We start from the raw sequence: 26,497 nt of genomic DNA on the forward strand, positions 1-26,497 counted from the left end.
TTGAATGACAAATTTGATTTATATGGTAAAACTCAGGGATTTCAAAGTCTGTCTTGAATCTACACCAGGTAGATTCAGTGACAAATTATTGAAAAGGGATACCACCTACCATAAATTCAAAGCATATTTTGGAATGCCTATTTCAAGTCTTGGGAGGGGGGTACAAAGCTAAAAAATATTAGGATCAAGTATGTATTCTGATGCAGATTTTAAAAGTAAATGCATAATTGAAACTAGAGGTCTTTCTTTTGGATTTAATGGGTCAACCAATAGATACGCCTTATAGAACATTGTTTTTATATGTGACAACAGTAGCAGACTTTTATATGCCAAAGGTGAAGGACATACAAATACTTACAATAGAAGAAATGATGAAGCTAAAGGAATTGGCATAAATGGTAAAATGGGCAGCGTTGATGAAAGAAAAAACTTTGATCAATTTTATTTTTACTTGGAAACAATTTTTGGACTTCTTGCAAGAAACTGAAAGAAATGAAGAATTAATTTTGAGATATAATGATTAAAATTACATTAAAAAAGTAAATAAAAAGTGGTCTAATTATTGTCTAAAGTTGGATATTGTCACAAAAGGAAAAAGCAAAGCAAAGCAAAACAAAATTATGATAGAACAACATCCCATATTAGAAGAAAATGCTGTCGAAAAGTTCCAGTATGCCAAACCAGATGTTTTATAACCAAATGGAGTCAAAATACTCCAGTTTTTTTTAATAAAGTGCCCGTCCTATCTTGATATTTGTGCACAGTGAGACATTTGTCACAGATAAACCTGGATAATAGCATCACTCTTATGTTGTGTGAGGATACATGAGCTGCAAGGCTTGTATTTTGCCATAGTTCATCTACAGCTCCATAAGTACTACTAGGGTTTTGACCCAACTGGTGGCACCAATATTTGAGGAATATGGAAAGGACTGATCACGTGGAGCAGTCTAATGAGCATTCTGAAATGGCAAATACCACAGAACAAAGCAGTGACGTGCAGTCAGGTGGTCAGGTGAGGCAGGGAGATACATCCTCACCACTCCCATCATGTAAAGAAAAAAAAATGTAAAAGGAAAAAGGCGAGAGCTGAGGTCAGGCTGAGCTAGTTGCTGTCTCACGTGGATGACTCTGCTTAACTGTTTAAAAAAGCCTCTAAAAAGTGCACTTACTATGAGGCAGGAGAATTCTGTGCCTCATCTAGTCTGACTTTAGGTGTTTTATGATCACTTGAGCAGAGTTAAGCAAGGGTTAAAAGCCTAAAATTCCTGATATAGGTGAGGCATGCAGTTCTCCTGCCTCATAGTAGAGGGTGCTCGTTTGGGTGGGGCTTCCTTCAGAGGAATCCGAGGCAAGAGCAGAGTTGAAATCCTCTCTGAAACAGCTGGAAAAGGTACGTGTGGGTCGGAGGGAGGGGGAGGAATTCAAACTTCATCCTCCAGGTGCGGGGCTTTGGGCAAAGGCTGGAGGGAAGGACCCTGGCTCACTTGTGCTCTCTCTCCCCAAGTGTAGTTTGATTGCAGGCAGAGCCACGTTGCCTTTTAAAACCTGTAATCAGTGAAGCTGGGCTGGATTTTTCCGGGGCTGGAAGAAAGTATGTGTGCTCCAGTATGGCTCTTTGACGGCTTCCTGCCTCCTCCTGTGGTCTCATCACTGGTGCTGTCCCTCCAGGAGATAGGAGAGATAGTCCAATCCAAACTTTTGGTGTGTGTGGGTGTGTGTGTTTGAGAGAGGGGGGAGGGAGGGAGAAAGGGAAGAAGGAGGGAAGGGAGAAGAAAAAGAAAGAAGGAAACTTCTTTCAGCAAAGGAGAAAAACAAATGCTGTCACTTTAAATTGGACTGAGCATGCCTGGCTGTGGAATTTCTGGGAGTGGAAGTCCACAAGTCTAAAAAAATTGAAACCCAACACTGTGTCAGTGCCTCACCAGCCAATAAACTCACCACACGTCACTGGAACAAAGTCTTCTTCTTTCTCTCACCCACCCCACCCTGTTATTTTGAAAAAAAAACAAAAAACAAAAGGCAGCAGTGTGTGTGTGTGAATGATCATGTACTGTATTACACAGAATTTACTGAAAAGTGAAGTAGTTACTAAATTTTACTGAGTTTACTAAGTTACTAGTTACTAAGGTTCTTGATAAATGACTGTCAGACTTTGAAAACCTGGTATCACTGGATCATGTTCAACAATTTTGTTGAATTAACATTAACTTAAATGTTTTAAAATTAGATTTTGAATAAATGTGCAATTAATTGTTACAATTTTGAATTTTACTGTCTTCCTTCCATCGTGCAAATCACCCAATAACATGACCCCCCCCAGCCACACACCCCTAGCCACGTGTGTGTGTGTGTGTGTGTGTGTGTATATATATGTATGTATGTATGTATATGTGTGTGTGTGTGTGTGTGTGTATATATACATACATACATACATACATACATACATACATACATACATATATAAAGTCACAACCCCTGGTATGCCCCAATTATGGGAGGAAGCTAACTGCTTCCATTCTCTGTCAATTCGGCTCGTCACAAGAGTCCATCATGACAGAAACCCAATATTTTTACTGTTGCCTTTGTTATATTTGTGTTTTTTATTTGTGCTGATAAATAAATAAAGGGAGACTAGTATAGATCTATTTCAAGCTATTTAGCTCTCATCAGCTAGCCATACCCTTACTGGGATTCTGATACTGATTCATAGTGCTTTACAACCCTCTATAAGCAGTTTACAGGAACAGCAGATTGCCCCCAACAATCTGGATTCTCATTTTATCAACCTTGGAAGGATTTGCTTTATTAGAACCAGTCTGGTCTTGTGGTTAAGGCACTAACCACTAAAAAGCAGGAGATGATGAGTTCAAATCCTGCCTTAGCCATGAAAACCAGCCGGGTGACTTTGGGCCAGTCACTTTCAGGTCAACCCACTACACAAGGTTGTTGTTAGGGGAAATAAGAGGAGGAAGGTGTGTTGGATATATTTGCTACCTTGAATTATTTATAAAACAGCAAGGTGGGAAACAAACAAACAAACAAATAATGGAAATATATGATACCGCTAAAAGGGATTTTATTCCCAAGCAGCACTATTTTAAGCATTAAAACAGCTAACAAGTGATATGGTAAGAAAAGAAAAAAATCAAGAGATTCAGTTTTTTAAAAATATGCAATATTATTTACAGAGTTTTCAAAAGAGCTATTGATGCCATCTTACATATAGATAGAATAGTGTTGTCTGAATAGCTAAGTGTTTCTCTCACACAAGCATTTTTATGTGTCTCCTGATTGTATCTAGCAACTGGAAAAGAAAGAGTTACACTATTGTACACCTAGTGTATTTTCTTTCCCACCACCTAACACTGCGGATATTCAGACAGATTTTTAAGTCACAGAGCAAACGAAAAATCAAGTGTACAGCTATTAATTTTTGCTCATCTTTACTACTCCAAGTTCCTTCAGGATTCAGATAAAAGAAATACACAGGACAAGCTAACAAAAATATTCTAATGAAAATTAACCCTTCCGGCTCTCCTCTATTATATACAGCATACCAATTCCCAGTGACTCACACTTTCATGCAGGATTGTAAGCTATATTCTTCCTATCATTCATATTTGTATTTTAAGCTCATATTTGTCCAAATTAAGCTATGTATTTGCATTTTTCCAGTAATATAACAATAATGTACAATAAAGTAAGAAAAAGACAGCTACTTGATTTATTTGAATGGCTTTTCTTCTTTTGTCCTTTCAGCAAAATATTTCTGCCCCTCAGAACCAGGATTCAAAACATATTATATACCTAAAACATCTTGAGCAAAAACTTGAGTATGCAGTTCTGGAAAAAAATGTCTTTAAAAATATTGCTACAGCTGCCTTGGTATCATTGTAATTTTTTGGTTATGTACTATATTTTATGTAAGTGTATCCTTTCAATGAAAAACTGAATTGATTCCAATAATGCATAACATTCTGACCCTTACAATAGTGTCAGAAAATATTATTACTATTTCTCCTTATTAGAAAATCCAGCAGACTCCAATACCACATTCCCTTTAATAGTTCCAGTTTAACTTCCTATTTTTACATTATTGGGGAGGTAATAGAGTGGCAAGCAGAACAAACAGTCTAAATAATTAAGTGTTAATAATTTTGTTATGAATTTTCCCAAACCTTTTTCCAATCTTCCCAATTTAAACAAAACTAAATATATTTAGAAAGTCCCGCTTTAACACAGTGAATGTAAGAAACACCTTTATCACACTAATGCGCAAAATATATCCATATTTTACTCTCAAGTACATTCACTGACAATTTCCTCATCACTCTTTGAACATTTTTGATGTTTACCAATATGGGATTCTATGCTTTCAGCTCCGGCTTTTTTCTTACTTATACATTGGTGGAAGTGTTGAAATTCCTAATCTGACTTATACAAATGACCTCATGAATCCAATCTCATGCATTTATATTGCAAGTCTGAAGCACTACAGAATTATGTAAGTTGGTTATGGAAAATATAAAAGAATTTCATTTTGTTTTGCAGTTCATTTAATAGCTTTATTTTACTATATTTATAATTTTTAAAATCTATTTAAAAGCTGATATTAATATATGTGATAAATCTAAAGATAGGAATACTAGTTTGTTGGGAATTGAAGGCTATTATTTATGAAACTTTTAGTGTATCATTAATATAGAGGGAAGAGTGCTCCAGACTGCAATTTTGGGCAAAAATGGTCCACTAGTTCTATTTTATTAGTGGGCAAGAATATCACATTGATGAGTCTGAAATGGCAATATATTTCTAACTGTTACAAGGCTGGCATTATACAATATAAGCTATTTTAAAAAATCTTACAACCTGACAACTTTCTATTATTTGCTATCATAGAATAATTCTTGTGAAATGACTGTAATCTATGTAATTTTAGATAGATTAATTATTTTGTTGTAAGTACCATTAATGCAGACAATATTCTACACAGTAACTTCACTGTAATGACAAAAACTCTGCATATATTATTAAAATAAACCACAATTGTAGCTCCTTCTTTATATCAAAACTTTTATCCATATTTGTTACCTGTTTGTGGAGTTTTGTGTTATGGTTTTTATTTTTTTACAATAAAACAGACACAAACACACACTCATTTTAATTTTTTTCTTCAGTATAATAATACTGGTTTTCTTGCTCTTTCTCCCAATTTAATTTTTATTAGTGAGATCAATATACTTTTCTGGCCCTTGGTTAAAGAAAAGGTTTGAAAGCACAAAGCAGCTTTCTGTTCGTTTGCATTTCCCAGATGAATTGGTTGAGTCTCAAAGCTGTTTTGTACATGGCTAACACAGGATCCCTTTGAAAGAATCAGTAGCTGAAATTTATACTGTTTGAAATTTATACTGATTTGGTCATGTCTATTTGGTTAATGAAACAGCTTTATGTCACCTTATAACAATATATCACTTTAGTAGAATGTATGTCGAATCATCTGTGATTCTGTGTCTAATCCGCTATATTTGGGGGGTGGAGGCTGGAAATAACAATAAAAATGATACAATTACAGGACTTAATAATTTTCCCCCTTGTTCTTATATTAGCCTTCTAACTGGTTTAACTGTCAGTTTGCAGAAATTATACTGGGTCTTCTGCTATAGGCAATTATTACTTGAAATCTGTTATTGCTGCATTCAGGTAAGTCATCCTTAAACTATGTAACTTTCAAATAAAAGTATACATTGTCAGCCATGTCATACTTATTTTTCTACTCATGTTCTCAGGGAATCATGTTCAATAGAGTAGATGCTATCAGAAAGCGGTTTCATTCGGATTAGATTTTGCCAAAATTTATGATTAGTAGAATAAAAAAAACAGACTTTTAAGATTAAGTAAAAAATGCTACATTGATAAAACTGATAAAAATAAACTAGTGCAAAGAATCCAGATTAAATGCTGAATTTTGTTGACAGAAACACTGTTGTAAGGATTTGCAGCTCTGAATCTCCTGTGCTTATTTTACCAAGTATGATTATTTTATGACTAATTGCTTAGTGCTTAGTGACTATTTGAAGAACTTCCCAATGTATTTACAACCTAGTTCTAGAGTTGTGACAAAAGCAACACCCTGCAGTCAATTAACTGCAATTTAGGATATTTTTTGCTGATTTCTGGCCTTTGGACTGGTTTGCGGGAAAGGTTGCCCATATGAATGGACTTATTTTATGACCACTGCATTCACTGTATGGCTGTAGAGTTTGCTTAATGACCACCACAATAAAAGGTTATAAAATCAGATTGTTCATATGGGTGCTTTGACTTTTACTTATCATGATGTAGGACAAAAAGTCCAGATTCCATTATGGTGAAAAGTTGAGGACTATCTGTATGCTTATATTAATAATATTTATTTCTCCTGATCATGTCTACCTGTTGAAGTACTCCTCTATGAGGCCATTTAGAAACCAATTTCAGTTTTCTAACCTCTACCAAAGGGCACAGATGTATGTTCAAATAAAATCTGATTGTATATTCGAACAAGTTTATTTGTTATCTTCTTCCAGTGATGGAAAAGTGGTGCTCGAGCATATTATGGGAGCACATTTTGGGCCCCCACAAATATTGTTCTTCCTATTAAAAACCTATCTGCAGCATATCAGAAGCAAATCAGTTTAAAAAAAATACCTGCAATAGCTAATAACACTGCTGAAATATTTCCATTAGAAGAAGACTTTGATATAATTACTATGGAGCTTTTTGGTTAAGGTGATATTTTATATATTTTTTCTTAATAAATTCAGAAATATTTAGGCTTGCATATATACTGTATATAATTATTTATGACAGCATTTATCCTCTTGGATTTTCAGAACCTGATTCTATGGCCTATGACACAATGCTGAAATCAGGTAAGGGCTATTCAAAGTAAAGGCTATGAAATCAGGTAAGAGCCGAGGTGGTGCAGTGGTTAAATGCAGCACTGCAGGCTACTTCAGCTGACTGCAGTTCGGCTGTTCAAATCTCACCGGCTCAGGGTTGACTCAGCCTTCCATCCTTCGAGGGGGTAAATGAGGACCGGATTGTTGTTGGGGGCAATATGCTGACTCTGTAACCGCTTAGAGAGGGCTGAAAGCCCTATGAAGCGGTATATAAGTCTAACTGCTATTGCTAACTGCTATTCTATACCCACCATTGTGTAGCTTTGAGACTTGAAAAATGAACGAAAGTAGTTTTTACTCTTGTCTTGAACTGAATTTGAAGGCTGGGAACTACTTAGTCCAAAATTATTGCAAAGGATAGGAACTACTTAATAATATTTTCATTGAAGTGCTTGAAAAAGACACATGTCTGATTTAAGTTTAATTTAGTCTATGTACCACCAGAGATGGTATTCAGATGGTACTCAGCTGGTTTGGACCGGTATTCAGTACCAGTAGTGGAAATTTTGTGTAGTTCAGTGAACCACACAAATACCACCTCTGGCTGGCCCTGCCCCTGCCTATATTCCCTTGTTTTTTAGCTTCAGCTGAGCTAAAATACAGCTCAGAAATCACCAACACTGACACCGAGGGCAGTCTTGAGTGCTGCCTACATACACAAAGCATGCATTAGGAGCATGCGAGCACATGTTCTCTCATTGAACTGGTAGGAAAAGATTTGGAATCCCACCACTGTGTACCACCCATTCCCCAAACAAGCTGGATGGCTCAGTTTAATACTAATAAAATGCAATATGAAGAGGACATTGCATAGCTTCCTCTAATCCAACGGTTTTTCAACCTTCCTAATGCTCCGGCCCGTTAATACAGTTCCTCATGTGTGGTGACCCCAAACCATAAAATTATTTTCGTTGCTACGCTATAATGTAATTTTGCTACTGTTATGAATTGTAATGTAAATATCTGATATGCAGGATGTATTTTTATTGTTATAAATTGAACATAATTAAAGCATAGTGATTAATCACAAAAACAATGTGTAAATTATAACCCACTAAAAAATGAAACTGCCCACGTCACCAAGCAAACCGGTAATAATAATTTAAAAAAAATATTCATCAAAGAACTCGTAATTAGAGGGGTCAAGAGTTTTTTCTATGATTGTCAGCAGCTGCCAGGGAGTTAGCTGGGGGTAAAAAACACCACTCGTGCAACCGAGTAGCATTAATAACCAGGTGTCTTCCAATAGGAAAAACAGTGACTGGTGCAGTAAATGTATAGAGTCCCATCTTGCTTGCTTGTAGATGCACAGCCTCCCAAAAAAGGAAAGAGACATGTACAAACCGGGACTACAGAACTTGGCTTCTTCCCCCACCCACTACACACACTTCTCTTGTTGCAGCTTAGAGCAGCACTCAATTCCATCTTGTGCGGCTTTATCCTTCTCAGCTCTTTTCTAAGCCAATCATAGGCTGTATCCAATGTTCTGTCATGCCAAAACACCGCCCTCATCTCTGATTGGCTTGGAACCCAATAACCATGTGCAATGAGAAGCTCACAAATCTGACCTCATTTCCATTTACACAAAACTTTTTAAAAGGGGCCAGAAGTACAAACTGAGATTTCTACCCACCCCTCTCCCCACACACACATATAGACTCCATATTTTTTTTAGATTTGCGTTTTCCTTCCTACTTCCTTGCATGGTGCGCTTGCATGTGTATTGTGGGTGTGTGCATGCGTGCATGTGTGTGCACACACGTGAGAGAGTACGAGCACAGCACGCTTTAGGAGTCTAAGATTAAGTTCCTATGGCCTTAGCGACCCCTGTGAAAGGTCGTTCGACCCCCAAAGAGGTCGTGGACCCACAGGTTGAGAACCCCTGTTCTAATCCATTAGTTGTATCTGTTTCCTTGATGTGAAGGTTCTCGCATGTCTCTAGGCACCCCAAAAAGCCCTTAATGATATAGGACCAGTTATTTGAGGAATACTATTTAACAGATTTCTCCTAGTGGCATTATTGATCCATTTTATAATTTTGTTGAACAACCAGGCCATATTTTGAGATTCAAGAAGTGTGTTTTCTCTTCCATAGCACCTCCCCTCCCTTAGAGATCTAGCCCCCTACCCTGAAGATATTCCTGGCCTCTTAAAAACTTGGCTCTCCTCCTAAATCTTGGGGTAGGTGATTGGGAGCCTTTTATGACATAGAAACTGTGTTTTGTCCAAATATACATTACCTTTTTTCTTGTTTTAAATCTTTTTAAAGCTTAAGCTGCCCAGCATCCTTCTGGAATCATGCAGCTTTGAAATTAATTATAGACAGACATATAGAAATGTATGGCATGCTTAGGGAAGATGGGCTTTTGATTGGCTCAGGTTCAGTATTGCTTGCTCATTTACTTCAGAACTGTGAAACTTCAGCTATGCTGTGTTTGATGGCATTTCTGCTCCTGCTGAAAGGAACATTTGATTTTTAGTCCAGTTTTTATCTGATGGTGCCTCTGAAAAGTGAGGTCAGCAACTGTGGATTGGTTCCCAAAGCCCATATCCTATTATCTTCATATATGCCATCTGAAGACAACAAAGAGAGGAGCGTTCTCTGCTGTCAACCCCCCCCCCCCCGCCCACAGCAATGATAAGAACCAGAAACTTCTTCTCAACTTGAGAATTGCTGCCATGCCTTGAGGCATGTTGCTAAAAGATTATGGCATGATAGTAGCAAATCTCTTCTGAGCTGTTTTGTTTATCTAGGATTCTGTAATTAATTAGATGATATGTGAGAACAGGTATTATTTAATACTACCAGCTGCATACATCATGACCTTGGCATTTGAATGACTAAAAAACTAGATTGATTGTTCTAACAAGTTTTACTGATTGGATACAGTTCTGAGTTAATTAAATTTAATGAAATTCCATTTATCAGAGCAGGCCTTAGAGAAGTCAATCTTGATTCTTCATGCATAAAAATGGTAGGAGTGACCTTAGCCCATTTTTTAAAAGAGCAAAGGGATATTAAAAATTAAGGATCAGCTATAAACAACAATTTACTATATGCAGTAAATGTAAAAATTAAAATATTTAAGCTCCCAAGCACGCCTACAATAGTTACCATGCAAAGAATTTACTTCTCAACAAGACGATTGCTATTTTGAATTTGTAGTACAAAAAGAGATTGATTCAAGCAGTTTCCACTTAACCAGATACATTTCACTTAGAGAAACCATTAGCTGATAAGTATAGAATGAGTTTGCATTGTATAGGGTTGTGAAAGATGCTGGATTCCTTCTAGAATTTCAGGTCTCCCGGTCATAAATCAGATACGTGAAAAAAGATCTCTTTTCACAGCCTTTATGTCTCAGTCCTATCCCCAAAGGACAGCTTTATAGGATGAAAACATAGTACTGCCTCACAGCATACTCAGCCTTGTCTGATGAAATAGACAAGGTTGCCTTTTTAAATGTAAATGCCTGTTCTCTGGGATCTGCAGCATAGGGTTGGGATTAATTTCTCTTTCATTTTTCCTGGTTTTCAGCCACTGATTTGTTTTGGTTTTGTCTACCAGCAGCCTTTGACCTTTACGCAAAGCCTGGTAATAATAGGACGTTAACTCTGTTGAATCCCAAGAAATCTTTTTATCAATGGAGGCTACGTGTTCCAACTGAGTGTGTTGTCAAATTGATAGTTGTAACATCACATGATGTGGTTCCTGGGAGTTGTGCAACGCACAGGCTATCTGCATATGATTTTCTTCTTCCATTGCAGAACAAGATCATTACCAGGTAGGGAATACATTAAAGAAGGCTTAATAGGCACAATGAAAAGACAAATCCTATGCTTGTGTAATGTGCAGTTCGGTGTTAGAAGGATGGAGAGTCAGACTCTGACAGTGTTAATTAAGGAATCTTGGAGGGTATTCATAGATAGCAAAAGTATTTCCCTTAATTTTTAGAATGAGCACTCAACGTGCTATTTACACAAACATATGCATATACTCTTTTGATTTTTTGGTGGAAAACAACTGATGAATTAATAACAATTTAGTCAGCTAACTGAAAATTGTAGGAATTGACATTCAATATGTATAGATAGTGCCTGCGTATGACGAACAGCTGCATATTCTATAGGTATATTATTTTACAAAATCTTTTTTAAATTCTAGCAAATATGTAAAGAATTATATTTTATTATTATGTTCTAATGTGTATTTCAGGTGGTGCGGAATGTCAGGAGCCTGGAAACCTCCAATTATACGTTTAACTTCATCCAGTAATGTAATGCTGGTCACTTTTTCATTGGATCGACGACAAAAGAATAATATATTGAAAGCATATTTCCAGGCTGTTCCTAAAATTGGTATATAGTTATCAGAACTTCTATTATTTTTTGTCATTTATAAACTATTATTGATGTTCCATTCAAAATTGTGAACTATACATGTGAAAATAATTTTTTGCTTGGTTGATTTAGGACATCTTGAATATGTTATTTTGACATATTAGTACATTGTACTATCTCATCAACTACCCCAGTAGTATGAGATAGTGGGGTAGTTGATGAGATATGAAGAGCACTATGATGTTTATAACAGATTGCATGACATTAAACTTTGGTGAAAAATATGACATATTGAATCAAATATGCCAAAACTGATTGATAATGTCCTTAACATTGGCACAGAATTCTGCACATGGGACAGATACAGCTAAGGTTTTTAATTTAGTCTACACATTTTCTATCTTACTAAAAAGAGTTTTACGAAGATTTCAAGAGACTAGTACTGTGATGGTTTCAGTAGTCAGCATCTATGCTGTTGATGGCCATGACACATAGACAATTGCAACTTCGAATGTAAGAGGAGTAAATGATATAGAACATGCACTAATTAATTAAATGAATGAAAAAGAAATGTAGATCTGTTCAACCAAAGGAATGTAATATAATAGAGTTCATGATTATACATAGGGAATGTAGGTTTAATTATGAATTAAAGGACATAAAGTGCTTGCCAGAAAATAAAAAAATGGTACTATAATATAGGTATTACAATAGGCATAAAATCAGGAATCCATAAATAAATAATAGTTGTGTGTTACATTCTATTGAATGGTGATAATTGAACAACCAGAGATATGTTTTGGTAAATATTGGATAACATTCTGAATTAATATGACCCAGGGGAAAAATATTCTAGTTGATAATACTGGGTGAGAATAAGATGAAAAAAGAACATTAACAGTCAATGGGATCATTTGAAGACCCAAAAATGAATGGAAAAAATATCTGGTGAGTATCTGCTTAAAAAAAAGTTTTATGTGTATCATTTATGTAATTTAATAAAATGCCTATTCATGCATATGCAAGATAAAGGAATGGATATAAATCTAAAATGATGAGTTATTGTTTATATAATTGTTTATCATCAAAAACTGAGGGGAAATCAGTGACAGCTACATGGGTTTTGTAGGTATGTAGAACACACCATTTTTTGTCAGCCTCAAGAATTTATCACAGGGCAAAAGAGAACATGTCAGAAAAAGGAAGGAAATAAAAATAACCTGCAATATGGGAATTACAGGAAAAGAGTACAAATATTTCTGAAAAAGTATTGCATGATAGATTAATACACAACAAATGAATGGAAAATGAACTAAGTGAAAAATGACCTGAAGGGTCTGGAATAGAATGAAAAGGATTGTATGGCATGATGTCACTGGAATGTCTAGAATTGGGCAATATGAAAAAAAGATGAAGAAAGATACATAGTGGGTGATAAAGTGAAAGAAGCTGTGGATGATAGAAAAAATTGTATATAAGAAATAACTACTTTAAAAACGAAAATGATAGAAAAGTGTGTAGCCAAAAAGCAAATTGCTTTATTTAAAAGAGAAAGAAAATGTGAAGCAATTTTGATAAGAGAGTGTCTCAAAATAGTGTGATTAAAATAAAATTAATGAAATTTAGTAGGGGGTTTGAAACTGAACCTAAGGTGAGGGAATTCTAGAATGAATGTACTTTTTAATTCTTTTAATTTTTTTGTCTTACAACTTCTTATTTCTTTTCTCTGCCTTGCGTACTATTACAGATAAAAGGAACTGTAGTGTTGAAGATGGGTCATATCAACGCACTGGAGAAATATGAATAAACTGTTGTATTGTTTTTTCCTCCCTTAGGTTGTGGTGGCCGGTATGTTTCCTGGATGGGAGTGTAATTTCACCTTATTATCCTAGTTACTATCCACCAAACATTGACTGCCACTGGATTATCAAGGTATGCACTTTTATAGTCAGCAGGGCCATGGACGATCACTGGGGAATAGTAGGGGCAGAGTGTTGGGGCAACGATGTGAAGAGTGCTGTGGACCATCATACATCAGAGTGTGTGTATGTGAGGGGGTGCTATGGAGTATGAGATCCCTGGGATCTCATATTCTGTAGGTCTCCTTGTGAGAAAACACAGTGGGAGTGACTTTACAGGGATAACTTCTGACATTCCTGCTGGCTTCCTATTGACTTTGTTGTGGGAATCTGGCAGGGAAGGTTGCATATGGTATCACATGACTGCAGATGATGATGTAAAGATTGCAACCTTGTGGATCAGTTATAAGTCCTCCTTGTTTTAACAGTTGCTGAACAAATGGTCATAACTCAAGGTTTACCTATAGCTTATTAGAAGGCAAGCTCATAAGAGGAAATAAAAATTGATGCTGTATTTAGGTATTGCAATAGGCATGAAAGCTCACCCCAAGAAATAAAGACAAAAATAGATGGGTATGTACATCATGCTAATTAAACAATAACCAAACATATTATGGCTTAGTATATTAAGAGCCAAGGTGGCGCAGTGGTTAAATGCAGCACTGCAGGCTACTGCTAGATCGGCAGTTCAGCGGTTCAAATCTCACCGGCTCAGGGTTGACTCAGCCTTCCATCCTTCCGAGGTGGGTAAAATGAGGACCCAGATTGTTGGGGGCAATATGCTGACTCTCTGTAAACCGCTTAGAGAGGCCTGAAAGGCCTATGAAGCGGTATATAAGTCTACTGCTATTAGTGTTATATAGTATACGAATCATCTCTTTGCATAAACCTATGTTCAATTATTGCACTGTGATAAAACTGCACATTATCTGTCAGGACTGATACATAGGCCAAATAACTACTACTCTGTAGTATTTGTATTCGTGCAACCAACAAGGAAATCTAAAATGGTAAATGCTTTTTACAACAAACATTGAGAAAGGATCTCATGAATGGTAATTCTTTTGATGAAGGCTGTATAATTCCTGGAATGCGTGAATGAATGGATGAGTGGAGATTACACATCTATGCTGACCAAAAGAAACATCAGGTTTCAGTCTTGTATCCAGTAACCAGGCAGTAAGTCCCACTGTCAATGGGATTAGTAGTATTATAGCCTTTATTGTCATTGTACAAAATAAATATAACAAAATTGGATTCTTAGTAAACCAGCATAGCATTTGCTTCTCTGGAGTATAGAAATGATACATATTAATAGATAAACCTTATAACAAATGTAGTTTTCAAATGTTTGTTTTTAAAATTCTCTTTTTTTAAAAAAAAATGATCTTAGGCTCCCCTCCCTGGATACAGATTGATGTTAAAAATTATTGTAATACAAATTCAGGAACAATCTCCTGGATCCAAGAAATGTGATAAAGATTGGCTGGCAATTGATGGAGTAAGGTGAGCTATAGCTATAGCCCTCATGTGAAGCCTTCATTTAATACATTACTTTTATGCTTTTCATTAAGTATTTAAAAATAAAACAAATAAATAATTGACTGCTTTTCAAATTATCTTAGTGTGGAACTATAGAATAATAAACTATAGGATATAAACAAACCTAAAAATGAAATAAAACAAGAAAAAATACTTTTCTGAATTGTTACATTTACACTTTTATTAATTCTTTGAAATTGTTAAAATTATAAATTCAGTTGTCTGTTTTATTTAATTAAATAAAATTATCAGACAGTGGGTGTATTCAGTAATGCAAAGATATTCTTTCTCCTACTCTATTGAGAAGCTGCTCAATGAGTAACTCCTGCTAATAACAGATTGTGTTGCTTAACGAGGAAAAAAAAACTTTGCTGAGCAACTTGTATTAATTCAGTGATCTTCTTTCTACATATCTCAATAGAGATAAGATATAAAAGATGAAAGATATGACTTAAAATAGAAAATAGAACAGGACAGGATAGGATAGGATAAGAAAGATAAGGTAAAGTAAAGTAAAGATCAGATCAGATCAGATCAGATAAGGTAGAGTAAGACACACACTGACAGGCTAAATGCCAAAATATAGGTAGGCTTTGTGTGTGTGTGTGTGTGTGTGTGTGTGTGTATTTTCACAAATATATATATAGTGTATGCGTGTGTGTGTATGTGCATTCTGTGTGATATCCTGAGATGTCAAAATGGCAACTCATAATAAATGAAGAGTAAATATAATAATTTAACCTGTTAAAAATAATGTATCTTCAATTTTACTTAAAACATATTCTTTTCAGATATTGCAAAGCTATTGCAGAAGAAAACAGAGTCAAAGAATATGGCTATTCCATTTCAATTAGCTTCCATTCTGATGAACTGGTCACCCACAGAGGTTTTTATATAGAATTTAGAGCTTTCAGCCATACAGATCGTAAGTGTTACTTTCCTGTTGTTAACAAAAGGGTGCAACTTTGTGGAATTGTTTAAAGGCTCATTAAGTTTAATTTATTTACTATAATTAACTAGTATTATTAGTTTTTATTAATATTATTGGTTAATATTAATTAATATTATCCTATATTTAATAAGCTTAAAAACTAATTATATAGGTAGTCCTTGACATAGCCGCAATTGAGCCCAAAATGTTAGTTGCTAAGTGAGACATATGTTAAGTGAGTTTTTCCTCCATGTTATGACCTTTCTTGCCACAGTTGTTAATTGAATCACTGCAGTTGTTAAATTAGTACCATGGTTGTTAAGTGAATCTGGGTTCCCCATTGACTTTGTCAGAAAGTTGTGAAAGGTGGTCACATGAACCTGGGACACTGCAATAATTATAAATCATTATAAATATCAGTCAGTTGACAATGTGACCATGCGGATGCTGCAATGGTCATAAGTGTGAAAAATGGTAATTTCACTTTTTTCAGTGCCATTGTAACTTTGAACTGTCACTAAATGAACTTTTGTAAGTCAAGGCCTACCTATATTGTAACTCATATTGTTACTTCTCTTATTAAAACTGTTTCTATGCATCAGTGGTGGGTTCCACACACGCGCAGTGCGTGCATGCGTCTTAGTGCCTCCATGACGCTCCAGCTGCTCCACACATGCGCTGTATGTGCCATGCGTGTGCGCTGAAGCGCGGAAGCCTTAGAAGATAGGTAAGGAGCTCGGGCGGGCCTTCTGGAGCATCGTACCAGAATGGTATCCGGTGCTCTGGGAAGGCTCTGGTACGCCTGTACCGGGTTGTACCTCCTGCAACCCACCACTGCTATGCATTCTGTACTACACATAAAAGATAAAGAAGAACTTTTAAAAAACAGTGAGAAGCTTCCTTCCATATACAAAACTTCCTTTCTTATTTGGAAAATTTAGAAGGCCTTTCAAAAGAGGGAAAAATAAAAACGTGTCACAGATTGATAAAAATATATATTCTGCACAACAAGCATCATATGATGATTAGATTGGTCTGTTATACAATGTTTTTCACAACTGCAATTCTGCACAACAAGCATCATATGATGATTAGATTGGTCTGTTATACAATGTTTTTCACAACTGCAATAGTCTTAAACATTATGTTCTTTTAGCTTGTCCAAGGCAGTTTAAATGTTCTGACCGATCATGCGTTCCTTTAAATAGTAAATGTGATGGGTGGAATGACTGCACAGATGGAAGTGATGAAATGGATTGTGGTAAGTTGTTTATAAGTTAAATTTAACATTTTAAATATTGCTGGGTATTTGCTGGGTTAGATAATCATTATATTCCTTTGGTAAATCTTTAAATGTTATTAATTAAATAAAAAAATTGGTTAAAATTAATCTTTGGTTTTGTCTAATATTGACCAGTCATGGAGATCTACCTAGCTACCTTTAAAGCTAATTAAAGTTGGCTGGAATGTTCAAACAACAAACAATAAAGTTGTTTCTGGACAGCATTTGGATGAAAGATATCAGGAGGTGTTGGCTGGAATGTTCAAACAACAAACAAACTCCCTCATAAAGTAATGGGAAATCACTTTCATACTGTTATCAGCAAAAACAACCGAACATTCATAAGAGGCCAAACTCAGCTTGGAAACTTTATTATTACCTTTCTTGACAAATGTTAGCAATTCTTTATATAATTGAGCTTTGCTTTGTATAAAACCTTTGAAGAAAACAGGCAAAATTAGTGCTACATAAAATAAAAATGCTTAACTAAATATTTTATGAAGGTGGAACCTTTATTAGGCCCTTATGTTGGTATTTTTGTCACGATAAAAAAAAATCCCTTGTTAATCTATTACTTAAGCAATTCTGATGTTTAAAAGGCACATCAAATTACACAGGACATCTAGGCACCCTTTTGCTCTGTACTGGCTGATTTTCTCTGATTATTTTTTTCCTACAATATTCAGGGAATTGAATTCCATGATTGGGCAAATCAGACTACCCAACCCTAGCAGCATTCTAAGGATGATTTGAGAGGCCATTATCTTAACAGGATAATACAGGTAGTCCTTGACTTACAACAGTTCATTTAGTGACTGTTTGAAGTTACAACGGGATTGGAAAAAGTGATTTACGACCGTTTTCCATACTTATGACTTTTGCAGCATCCTTATGATCATGTGATCAAAATTCAGATGATTGGCAACTGACTCATAATTATGATGGTTGCAGTGTCCACCTTCTGTGACCTTCTGACAAGCCAAGTCAATGAGGAAGCCAGATTCACTTAACAAGCGTGTTACTAACTTAACAATTTTGGTGATTTACTGAACAACTGTGGCAATAAAAGTCATAAAATAGTGTTAAAAAAACTCATTTAACAATTGCTCCACTTAACAACAGAATTATTATGCTCAATTGTGGCCGTAAGTTGAGGACGATCTGTAATAAGTTCATATATCACATAAAAGCCAAAAGTGGACCTAAGGTTGAACATAAAGCATAAATCCCTTCCAAGAAAAAAACATGCTTGTTTTTTAAAAAAACAATTGCTGTTCTGTTTTATTATGAATTATAAATGCATTATATCTGAACCCAAGTCTTATCTAATTGTAGATTTACTAATTTACTAATGCTAATTTTTTCTGGGGTCCGGCATAAAAAATATAGATTGTCCTTGTCAAATGACACAACTGGGACTGGCAATTCTGTCACTAAGTGCCATGGTTGTTTAGCAAGATATCACGTAACCACAACTTGTGATTTTACTGATGGCTGTTCCATTGACTCTCTGGTTGTTGGAAGCTGTTGTGAAACATGGGAATGACTATCGCTTGACTCCACGATGATGCAACTGTCATAAATGCGAACTGGTTGAGAACATCTGAATCTTGATCACTTGATTGTAGGGATGCTGTGATGGTCATAAGTGTGAGGATTGGTCATAAAGCTTCTTTTTTGGCACCACTCTAACTTTGGATGGTCACTAAAAAGGGCAGTACCTATAATCAAAACAAATCTAGAGTTTGCCTGAATCAGCTATGTTTATTACTCAGCTTCTTCTTACAATATCTTTAATCACAAACTTTGATACAATAAATCTGGAATAGCATTATATGAAAATATTGTTTAACCAAAATAGAGTTGTGTTGTGTGAATATGCTTTCTATTTAAAAAAAATGCTACAGCTAAACGCTGTGGTTTGACTGTATTAAGACTTCTTTGGGTTGCAATACAGCGCAGTTAAATTGTAGTACTGCAAAGTGTAAACCTCATTCCCAGTCTTGCAAAGAGGCTAACTGCTGTAAGAATGCAGGCCAGGAGAGGGAGGAAGACAGCTTCTGCATATAATGCCTTCAACTAATTTTGGATTGCAGGTACAAATAACCTACATGAAAAAAATAACCTATATGAAACCTAACCTATACATACAAATATCCTATATGAAAAAAATGGAATATCTTCAAAACATTCACTTAAATCTTGCTGAACATTATTTGTTATCCCTTTTCAGTGGTGGGATTTAGCCAGTTCGCACCACTTCGTGAGAACTGCTTGCTAACTTTCTGAGCAGTTTGGTGAACTGGTTGTTGGAAGAAATCATTAGGGCAGAGAACCGGTTGCTAAATTATTTGAATCCCACCACTGATAGGATATGTAGTGGTCATATGTGGTGATTAATTTCAGAACCATTCAAAACATGACTCACTTTTCTTTAATTTTCTTATACTTAATACAGGTAGTACTCAACTTACAACAATTCATCTAGTAACTTTTCAAAGTTACAACAACACTGAAAACAGTGACGTATGACCATTTTTCACACTTACGACTGTTGCAGCACTGCCATGCTCACATGATCAAAATTCAGATTCTTGGCAACTGACTCACATTTATGACCGTTGCAATGTCTCGGAGTCATGTGATTGGCTTTTAAGACCATCTGGCAAGCAAAGTTAATGGAGAAATCAGATTCACTTAACAATCATTGTACTAACTCAACAACTGTAGTGATTCCCTTAACAACTGTAGGAAGAAAAGTCATAACATAGAAAAAAATTACTTAACAACTTGTCTCGCTTAGCAACTTAAAAGTTTGGGCTCAGTTGTGGTTGTAAGTCACGGACTACCTGTACTTTGCTGCTTTAATCCAGAATGAAAAGTCTGAACTAGGCATGTCCAACCACAGTCCATGGGCCATATCATGAAAGATAATAAAAAATATATCATATATTATAAATATGTATTATTTTAATATTAAAATGTTAAATAAAAGTTTATTATTTGCATACATTAACTATATTATATATTTTATATGCAGCCTAAGTTAATTCACCCCTCATATAATGTGGCCAGGCAAGCTAAAAGGTAGAAAACCATGCTCTAAACCAGTGATGACAAACCTTTTTTGCCTCGGGTGCCAAAAGCACATGTGCGTGTACTATCACGCACACGTGCACGCACTATCATGCACACATGCACGTACTATCATGCATGCCCACCCAATAACTTAATATCCCCATGCCATGCCCCATGCACATGCGTGAGCCTCACCTCCCCCCCCCGCTGTCCTGCACATGCACACACAGCTTTCTTGGAGCCTGGGGAGGGCGAAAATGGGCTTCCTGTCCCCCTCAGAGGCTCTACCGACGCTGGAAATGGCCTGCTTTCTGACTTCTGGTGGGTCCATTGGCTTTCTAAGAGCCTGGGGAGATTGAAAAACAGCCCAACATGCAAACCGTAAGTTCGGGTGCCCTCAAAAATGGCTCTGTGTGCCACCTGTGGCACACGTGGCATAGCTTCACCATCACAGCTCTAAACTTTATGAAGGCTACAGGGCAGACCAAAACACATTTTATTTATTTATTTAAATTTATTGGCTGCTCAGCTCCAATGGACATTAGGTAATGGAGGATGGCCATGCCTCCATTGTTACAGAAGGTAGTCCCTCTGTTAACACATCACTTGGATAGAGAAATGGGTAGTGTCTGAATTTGATAAATAAATAAAACATTCCTCAAAAGTGCTTCTGAGCATCATGTGCATGCACACACAGAGTAGCCTAAGTGAAGACATGGAGTATTTAAACTCAGAATCACATCAAGATAGAATTGGATATTGACAAATGGCCATCTTCCCATGTACTTAGAGTATTTAAATACAGTGTTTATCCAACCATAATGATGGCATTATATTGTCATTTTGTAAAACACTAAATATATAACCTATCTGAGAAACTATAAGTTTGGGCCGGTCACTCTCTTTCAGCCCATTCTATCTCACAGGTCTATTAGGTATGGACAGAGTGCTAAATATACCATCTTAAACACCTGGAAGAAATGTAGATCAGAAATCTAAACTGCAAACAAACAAACAAAATACTGACCATTTTTTCACTGGTCATTTCATCTTTTCAGCGTATAAAAGATGTCTACCTCAATCATATAAGTGTGTAAATGGGAAATGCCCAAAAAAATTAAATCCAGAATGTGATGGCATAAGAGACTGTGAAGATGGATTTGATGAAATGAATTGTGGTATGTAATTAATGTGTGACTACCTGAAAGGAGCTGTAATCATAATAGGGGAGTTCTGCTTTTTTTTTTTTGAGGACATGCAAATCAAAATCTGTATCTGCTCAGGATTGTATTGCACAATTCATAGAAAGTAATCAATATCTCTCTTTTAGCATGTGGAAGGAGTCAAGTAACGAAATTCAGAATTGTAGGTGGTGAAGAATCAAGGCCTGGAAAGTGGCCTTGGCAAGCAAGCTTGCAACTGGGAACATCTGGTCACATATGTGGCGCCTCTGTAATTTCAAATCGGTGGTTGGTATCTGCTGCGCATTGCTTTCAGGACTCTGAGTCTTTAAGGTATGCATTAGGTAATGCAAAGCATATATTACTGACAATAGACATCCAGAATCTTGTAGTATGATTGTTTAAGTATCGTTTAGCTCATAGGCATCAAATTCATATCTGCCTAGTCCCTGTCTTGCTCTTTATTTTAAATAAAAACTAAAAAGAAGCTGACATGTGCCAGCTCACAATAATAAAACCAGAAACAAGAAAAATTTAAAAAATGAGAAAACCCAGGGGCCTAACCTATCATTTCCATCTATTCATCTATACCAGGGGTGTCAAACTCGATTTCACTGAGGGCTGCATCAGCATTGTGTTTGAGGCGGGGTAGGGGTGGCCAGCTATATATCACTCATGTCAGAGATGCCTGTGGTGGCCCAAGATCTCTGCCAGCGAAAATGGGCTGTTTCCAGGGTGGTCCTGTGAGTCAGATCTAAGCACCCCGTGGGGCGTTTCTGGCCCCCGTGCCGTAAGTTTGACACCCCTGATCTATACAATTCCCAGGTTCCAACCTTACTATCCCAGAGCCTAATGGCAGCCTTAAGAGCTTCCTGGAAGACTAAAAGTGTGAAGGTCTGCTAGATCCCAGAAGAAAGGTGTTCCACAGGGCAGGGAACAAAGGCACGGTTCCACATCCCCTTCATGACAACATTTATTAGAATTGCAATCTTTGTTTTTCAGATACTCCATAGCATCCGGCTGGACAGCATATATGGGTATAAAAAGCATTAACAAATACAGCAGTAATCAAGCAGTAATGAGATCAATCAAAAGGATAATAGTCCATCCAAATTATGATCAATACATCTCAGATTATGACATTGCACTCTTGGAAATGGAGGCACCGGTATTTTTCACTGAGCTGGTACAGCCCGTATGTTTACTGAGCAGTCCTAGAGTATTTATTTATGGAACTGTCTGCTATGTAACTGGCTGGGGAGCTGTAAAAGAAAATAGTATGTTCATTTCAAATTGCAAGTATCCCTAATCTGTTGTACGTTTTTGTGAAACATAACTGTCAGCTGCTGTGCAAATCAATTTCAGCTATAATGATGGATCTAATTAAACTTAATAAGATTAAGGAAAATCTGTTGCAATTCTGAAAACATATCCTTAGTTGATGGAGATGTTTAATTTCATAAAGTTCTTAGCATTACATTACTTATGCCAGTTGGAAGATGTATCTTTCAACTTGAAGACAAGTACAATTTTATTTATATTTCATTTATTTAATGTACCAATTGCTATGTAAACTACTATAAAGGAATGCAACATATGAGCTAATAAAATTTCAAACCTATAGGTGGACAGGTTCATTGCAATTTGTTACAAAAATATGCTTCAATTAAACAAACTGTAATATCATTCCAGGGGAGTGAAGAAAGACTATCAACCATTTTTAAATATATTCTATCTAGATCACAATAATCAGTATCAGTGATCTATTATCATTTCCCACCTCCCTTTTTAAAAAAAAATTGGTACAAATGGCAATCTAATTTTCAAGTGGCAGATCCAACTTTTGATGTTTCAGAGGAACATCAAAAATGGTTGGTGTTCCTTACCTTTTTGAATGCTCCATTTTGGCTCTTATCACTGTAGAAACACATTGGACCTGCCCAGGGGTGGATTCCTGCCAATTCTAACCTCTTCTATAGAAGAGTTCCACAAATCTACAGTGCTGTTTAGAACCGGTTCCAACTCCCTCCCCCCGCCTGTCTGCACATCATCAAGATGAAGAGCGAGAGGAGGAATTCTGGGAGTTGAAGTGCACAAGTCTTAAAGCAGTCAAGTTTGAACACCCCTGGGGGGGGTCTCTAAAGGGATCTTGTAACTTGACAGCTTTAGGACTTGAACACTTCAATGCCTGAGGCAACATGACTGGAGGAGGAATTCTGGGAGTTGAAGTCCACAAGTCTTAAAGCTGTCAAGTTTGAACACCCCTGGGGTTTTTTTCTAAAGGGTTAGGGGTGCAAGGATCTTGTAACTTGACAGCTTTAAGACTTGTGTGCTTCAAATGCCAGAGTTTCTGGGCCAACATTTTGGTTGCTAAGCAAGAGTGTTGTTAAATGAGTTTCATCAATTTTACATTGGTCACACCCACCCAGTCACATGGCTGACAAGCCACTCCCACCCAGTCACATGGCTGGCAAGCCACTCCAACCCGGTCACATTGCCAGCAAGCCACTCCCACAAAGTAGGCCATACCTACAGGAGAGGTTCTAAAAAAAATTTGAAACCAACCACTGGACCTCCCTGGATGCTTCTACTCTCTTTCAGCAAACAGATTTACTCCCTAGTTTATTTATACTAGCTATCACTAGCAAATGTGAGGATGACATAGCAAATACTATACTTATACTATGTTTCTATCAATTTAGGTCAACTTACAAAAACATTACAAGAAGCCAAAGTAAAAATCATTAACCAAAGTGTTTGCAACAAACTTTATGATTTTTTAATTACATCTCAAATGCTATGTGCTGGGAATCTGAATGGTGGTACAGATGCATGTCAGGTAAAGCCAAAAACCAAACTGTGAAAAGAAAACATGATTTATATGACTGCCTTTTAAATGATATGATCAAAGAATACTTTTCATATTTCTGTTTTGTAAGAAAAGGAAGACAACATAAGTCCTCTGACTCGTCTGTTAGTAATATTTGCCTAAAAGAGTTATATTAGTAGAAGTTAAAATGTGATGAATAACCTCAGCAATATTATGTTAGTTAAATATAAATAAATGTTTTCCTAATTTCACAACATTGGGAAAAATGTATAGTATTATACACTAGAAAGTTAGACACTTTTGTAATTTCAATCTGTGTGGAATAGAATAGAGTAAGTCATCAGGATCAATAGTTTTCTTGTGTATCAAGAAGATTACATTTGAAATGTTGGGTCAATTCTGAGCACCTTTTGAGATCAGCACTGAGAAGCTGGACTGCATGTGGAAAATAACAACAAAGACTGTGAAAAACCAGAAACCAAATTAGACAGGTTGCTGCTGGCGTTGCCGCCAGTTCACTTTGTGCTCGCTTTGCACACACGTGCACACTTGAGTGTAAATTCTTCTGCGCATGCAGAACAAAAATGATTTAAAAATGATTAAAAAATGATTAAAAATGAAGCCAGCAACGGCAGCAGAGATGGTTCAGGGGCATGGCCACCTGCCATTCCTACCAGTTCGGCGACCGAGTCCCAATTTCCACTACCAGTTCACTCAAACCGGTGTGAACCGGTAGCAACCCACCTCTGAAATTAGATGAGAAATGGCTGTAAGATTTGTGTTTATTAATCTTGACTGAGAAGTAAAAAAGTATAAAAAGAGATGGTCTTCAAAGATCTGAAAATCAATTGTACCAAAAATAAACAAGGATTTATTTGCTTGTTACATTCTGTTGTGTCAAAAGCCAGTAGTGGCTTTTATTTTCATCCAGAGCTAATGGAAGAAAATAGAAAATAAAAGGAATTTTAAGCCAAACTTTAGAAACATTGCAAATTTGTAAGGCTGAGAGCAGTTTAGTATAACAAACTGCCTGTGGAACAGGCTGTTCTTTGCTAGACTTATATATCAGAATGCTTAGGGCAGGGGTGTCAAACTCACGATACGTCATCGTGTGACGTATCACAACTGTTTTCCCCTTTGCTAAAATGGGCAGGGGTATGGCCAGCATGTGACACATCCGGCCCGCGGGCTGGGAGTTTTACAGCCCTGCTGTAGGGTATCTTTCATTGTTCAGGGAGTTGAATGAGGTACTCTTCAGTAGAATTTCCCATTCTGTTAGTCAATAATACAAAATTACCGTAAATGTCACTATGTTTAGAATGTAATGAAACTATTTTTTTCTAATAACAAGACTTCCTCCTTTCCTTTTAGGGTGATTCTGGAGGACCATTAGCCTGTTTAGGAAAAGGAAACAGATGGTACCTTACAGGCATTGTCAGCTGGGGTGAAGGATGTGCTCGAAGAAACCGCCCTGGAGTTTATACTAAGGTCACAGCATTTTATGAATGGATCCATCAATACATAAACTAACAAATGGCTTAAAACAAAGCTGAAAGCATCCATACGTCCTTCAATTACTATGTACAAAACAGATTGTATAAAACGTTTTAAAAAAGCAATTTGGATGTTTTTGTTTAAAATAAAAAAAAATTACCTTTTTGCACTAAATAATTATTTAATTAAGCATGGGTAATTTTCACTATGTGAGTGCTGGTGGTATTCTATCAGCAAGAGGGATTAGGATTTTGTTGAATGTTTCTTGGTTTGATTTGTCTTCTGCTTTTCATATATTTTCATCTTGGTTTTGATATTTTCTCTTAAGATGCATAGCAGTAGTCAATTTTTGAGATGTATATAGAACTTTGCAATTATGCTGAAAATAAAGGTCAGTTTCTTTGGAACAGATGCTGGGTACTGCTGACATCTCAGCATTCAGTCAGAGTTCCTTTTAAATTTAACTGGCTTGAACCTTGTGTTCTTTAATTCCCTAGTAGATTTTTTTGCTTTCTCTCCTCTATTCCACATTGCATCTTGTTAATATGTAAATGTTAACTGTAACAAAATAATGAATTGGACAGAAACCTCCAAAATTGGAGCAATTGCTCAATACCCATGAACCTACAGGTAGTCCTTGATTCATTTAATGACAGTTCAAAGTTACGATGGTCTCAGAAAAAGTGATTTATGATCCATTATCAAAGTTATGACAATCACCCCATCCGCAATCACGCAATCACAATTTGAGCACCTGGCAACCGGCATGTATTTACAACAGTTGCAGTATGTTTAGTCATGTGATCACAATTTGCAACCTTTGCACCAAACAAGCAAAGTCAACCAAGGAAGAAGGATTCATATAATGCTCATGTGCTTCACTAACAACTGCAGTAAAAATAGTAAGAAAATTTGGTCCGGTTATGTGAATATTAATTTAACTATTGCATCATTTACTACTGAAATTCCAGTCCCATTTATGGTATAGGTTGAGGACTACCTGTGTGCATCAATT

At 36.3% G+C, this 26,497-nt stretch overlaps 1 protein-coding gene across 1 annotated transcript; it reads left to right on the forward strand.

Annotated features, from left to right (window-relative positions):
- The first annotated feature begins 922 nt into the window (after positions 1–922).
- On the forward strand, positions 923–25,518 carry LOC116510294 (suppressor of tumorigenicity 14 protein homolog). Its single transcript, XM_032219786.1, is given in 15 exon segments — positions 923–1,015; positions 4,383–4,507; positions 6,853–6,914; positions 10,483–10,729; positions 11,161–11,303; positions 13,121–13,144; positions 13,147–13,217; positions 14,538–14,650; positions 15,478–15,611; positions 16,774–16,878; positions 21,036–21,155; positions 21,308–21,491; positions 22,161–22,435; positions 23,861–23,997; positions 25,360–25,518. Coding segments are annotated over 15 exon segments (1,992 nt in total).
- Positions 25,519–26,497: the final 979 nt, after the last annotated feature.

The sequence above is a fragment of the Thamnophis elegans genome, chromosome 6 (genome assembly GCF_009769535.1).
Source record: "Thamnophis elegans isolate rThaEle1 chromosome 6, rThaEle1.pri, whole genome shotgun sequence".
NCBI classification, from domain to species: Eukaryota; Metazoa; Chordata; class Lepidosauria; order Squamata; family Colubridae; genus Thamnophis; species Thamnophis elegans.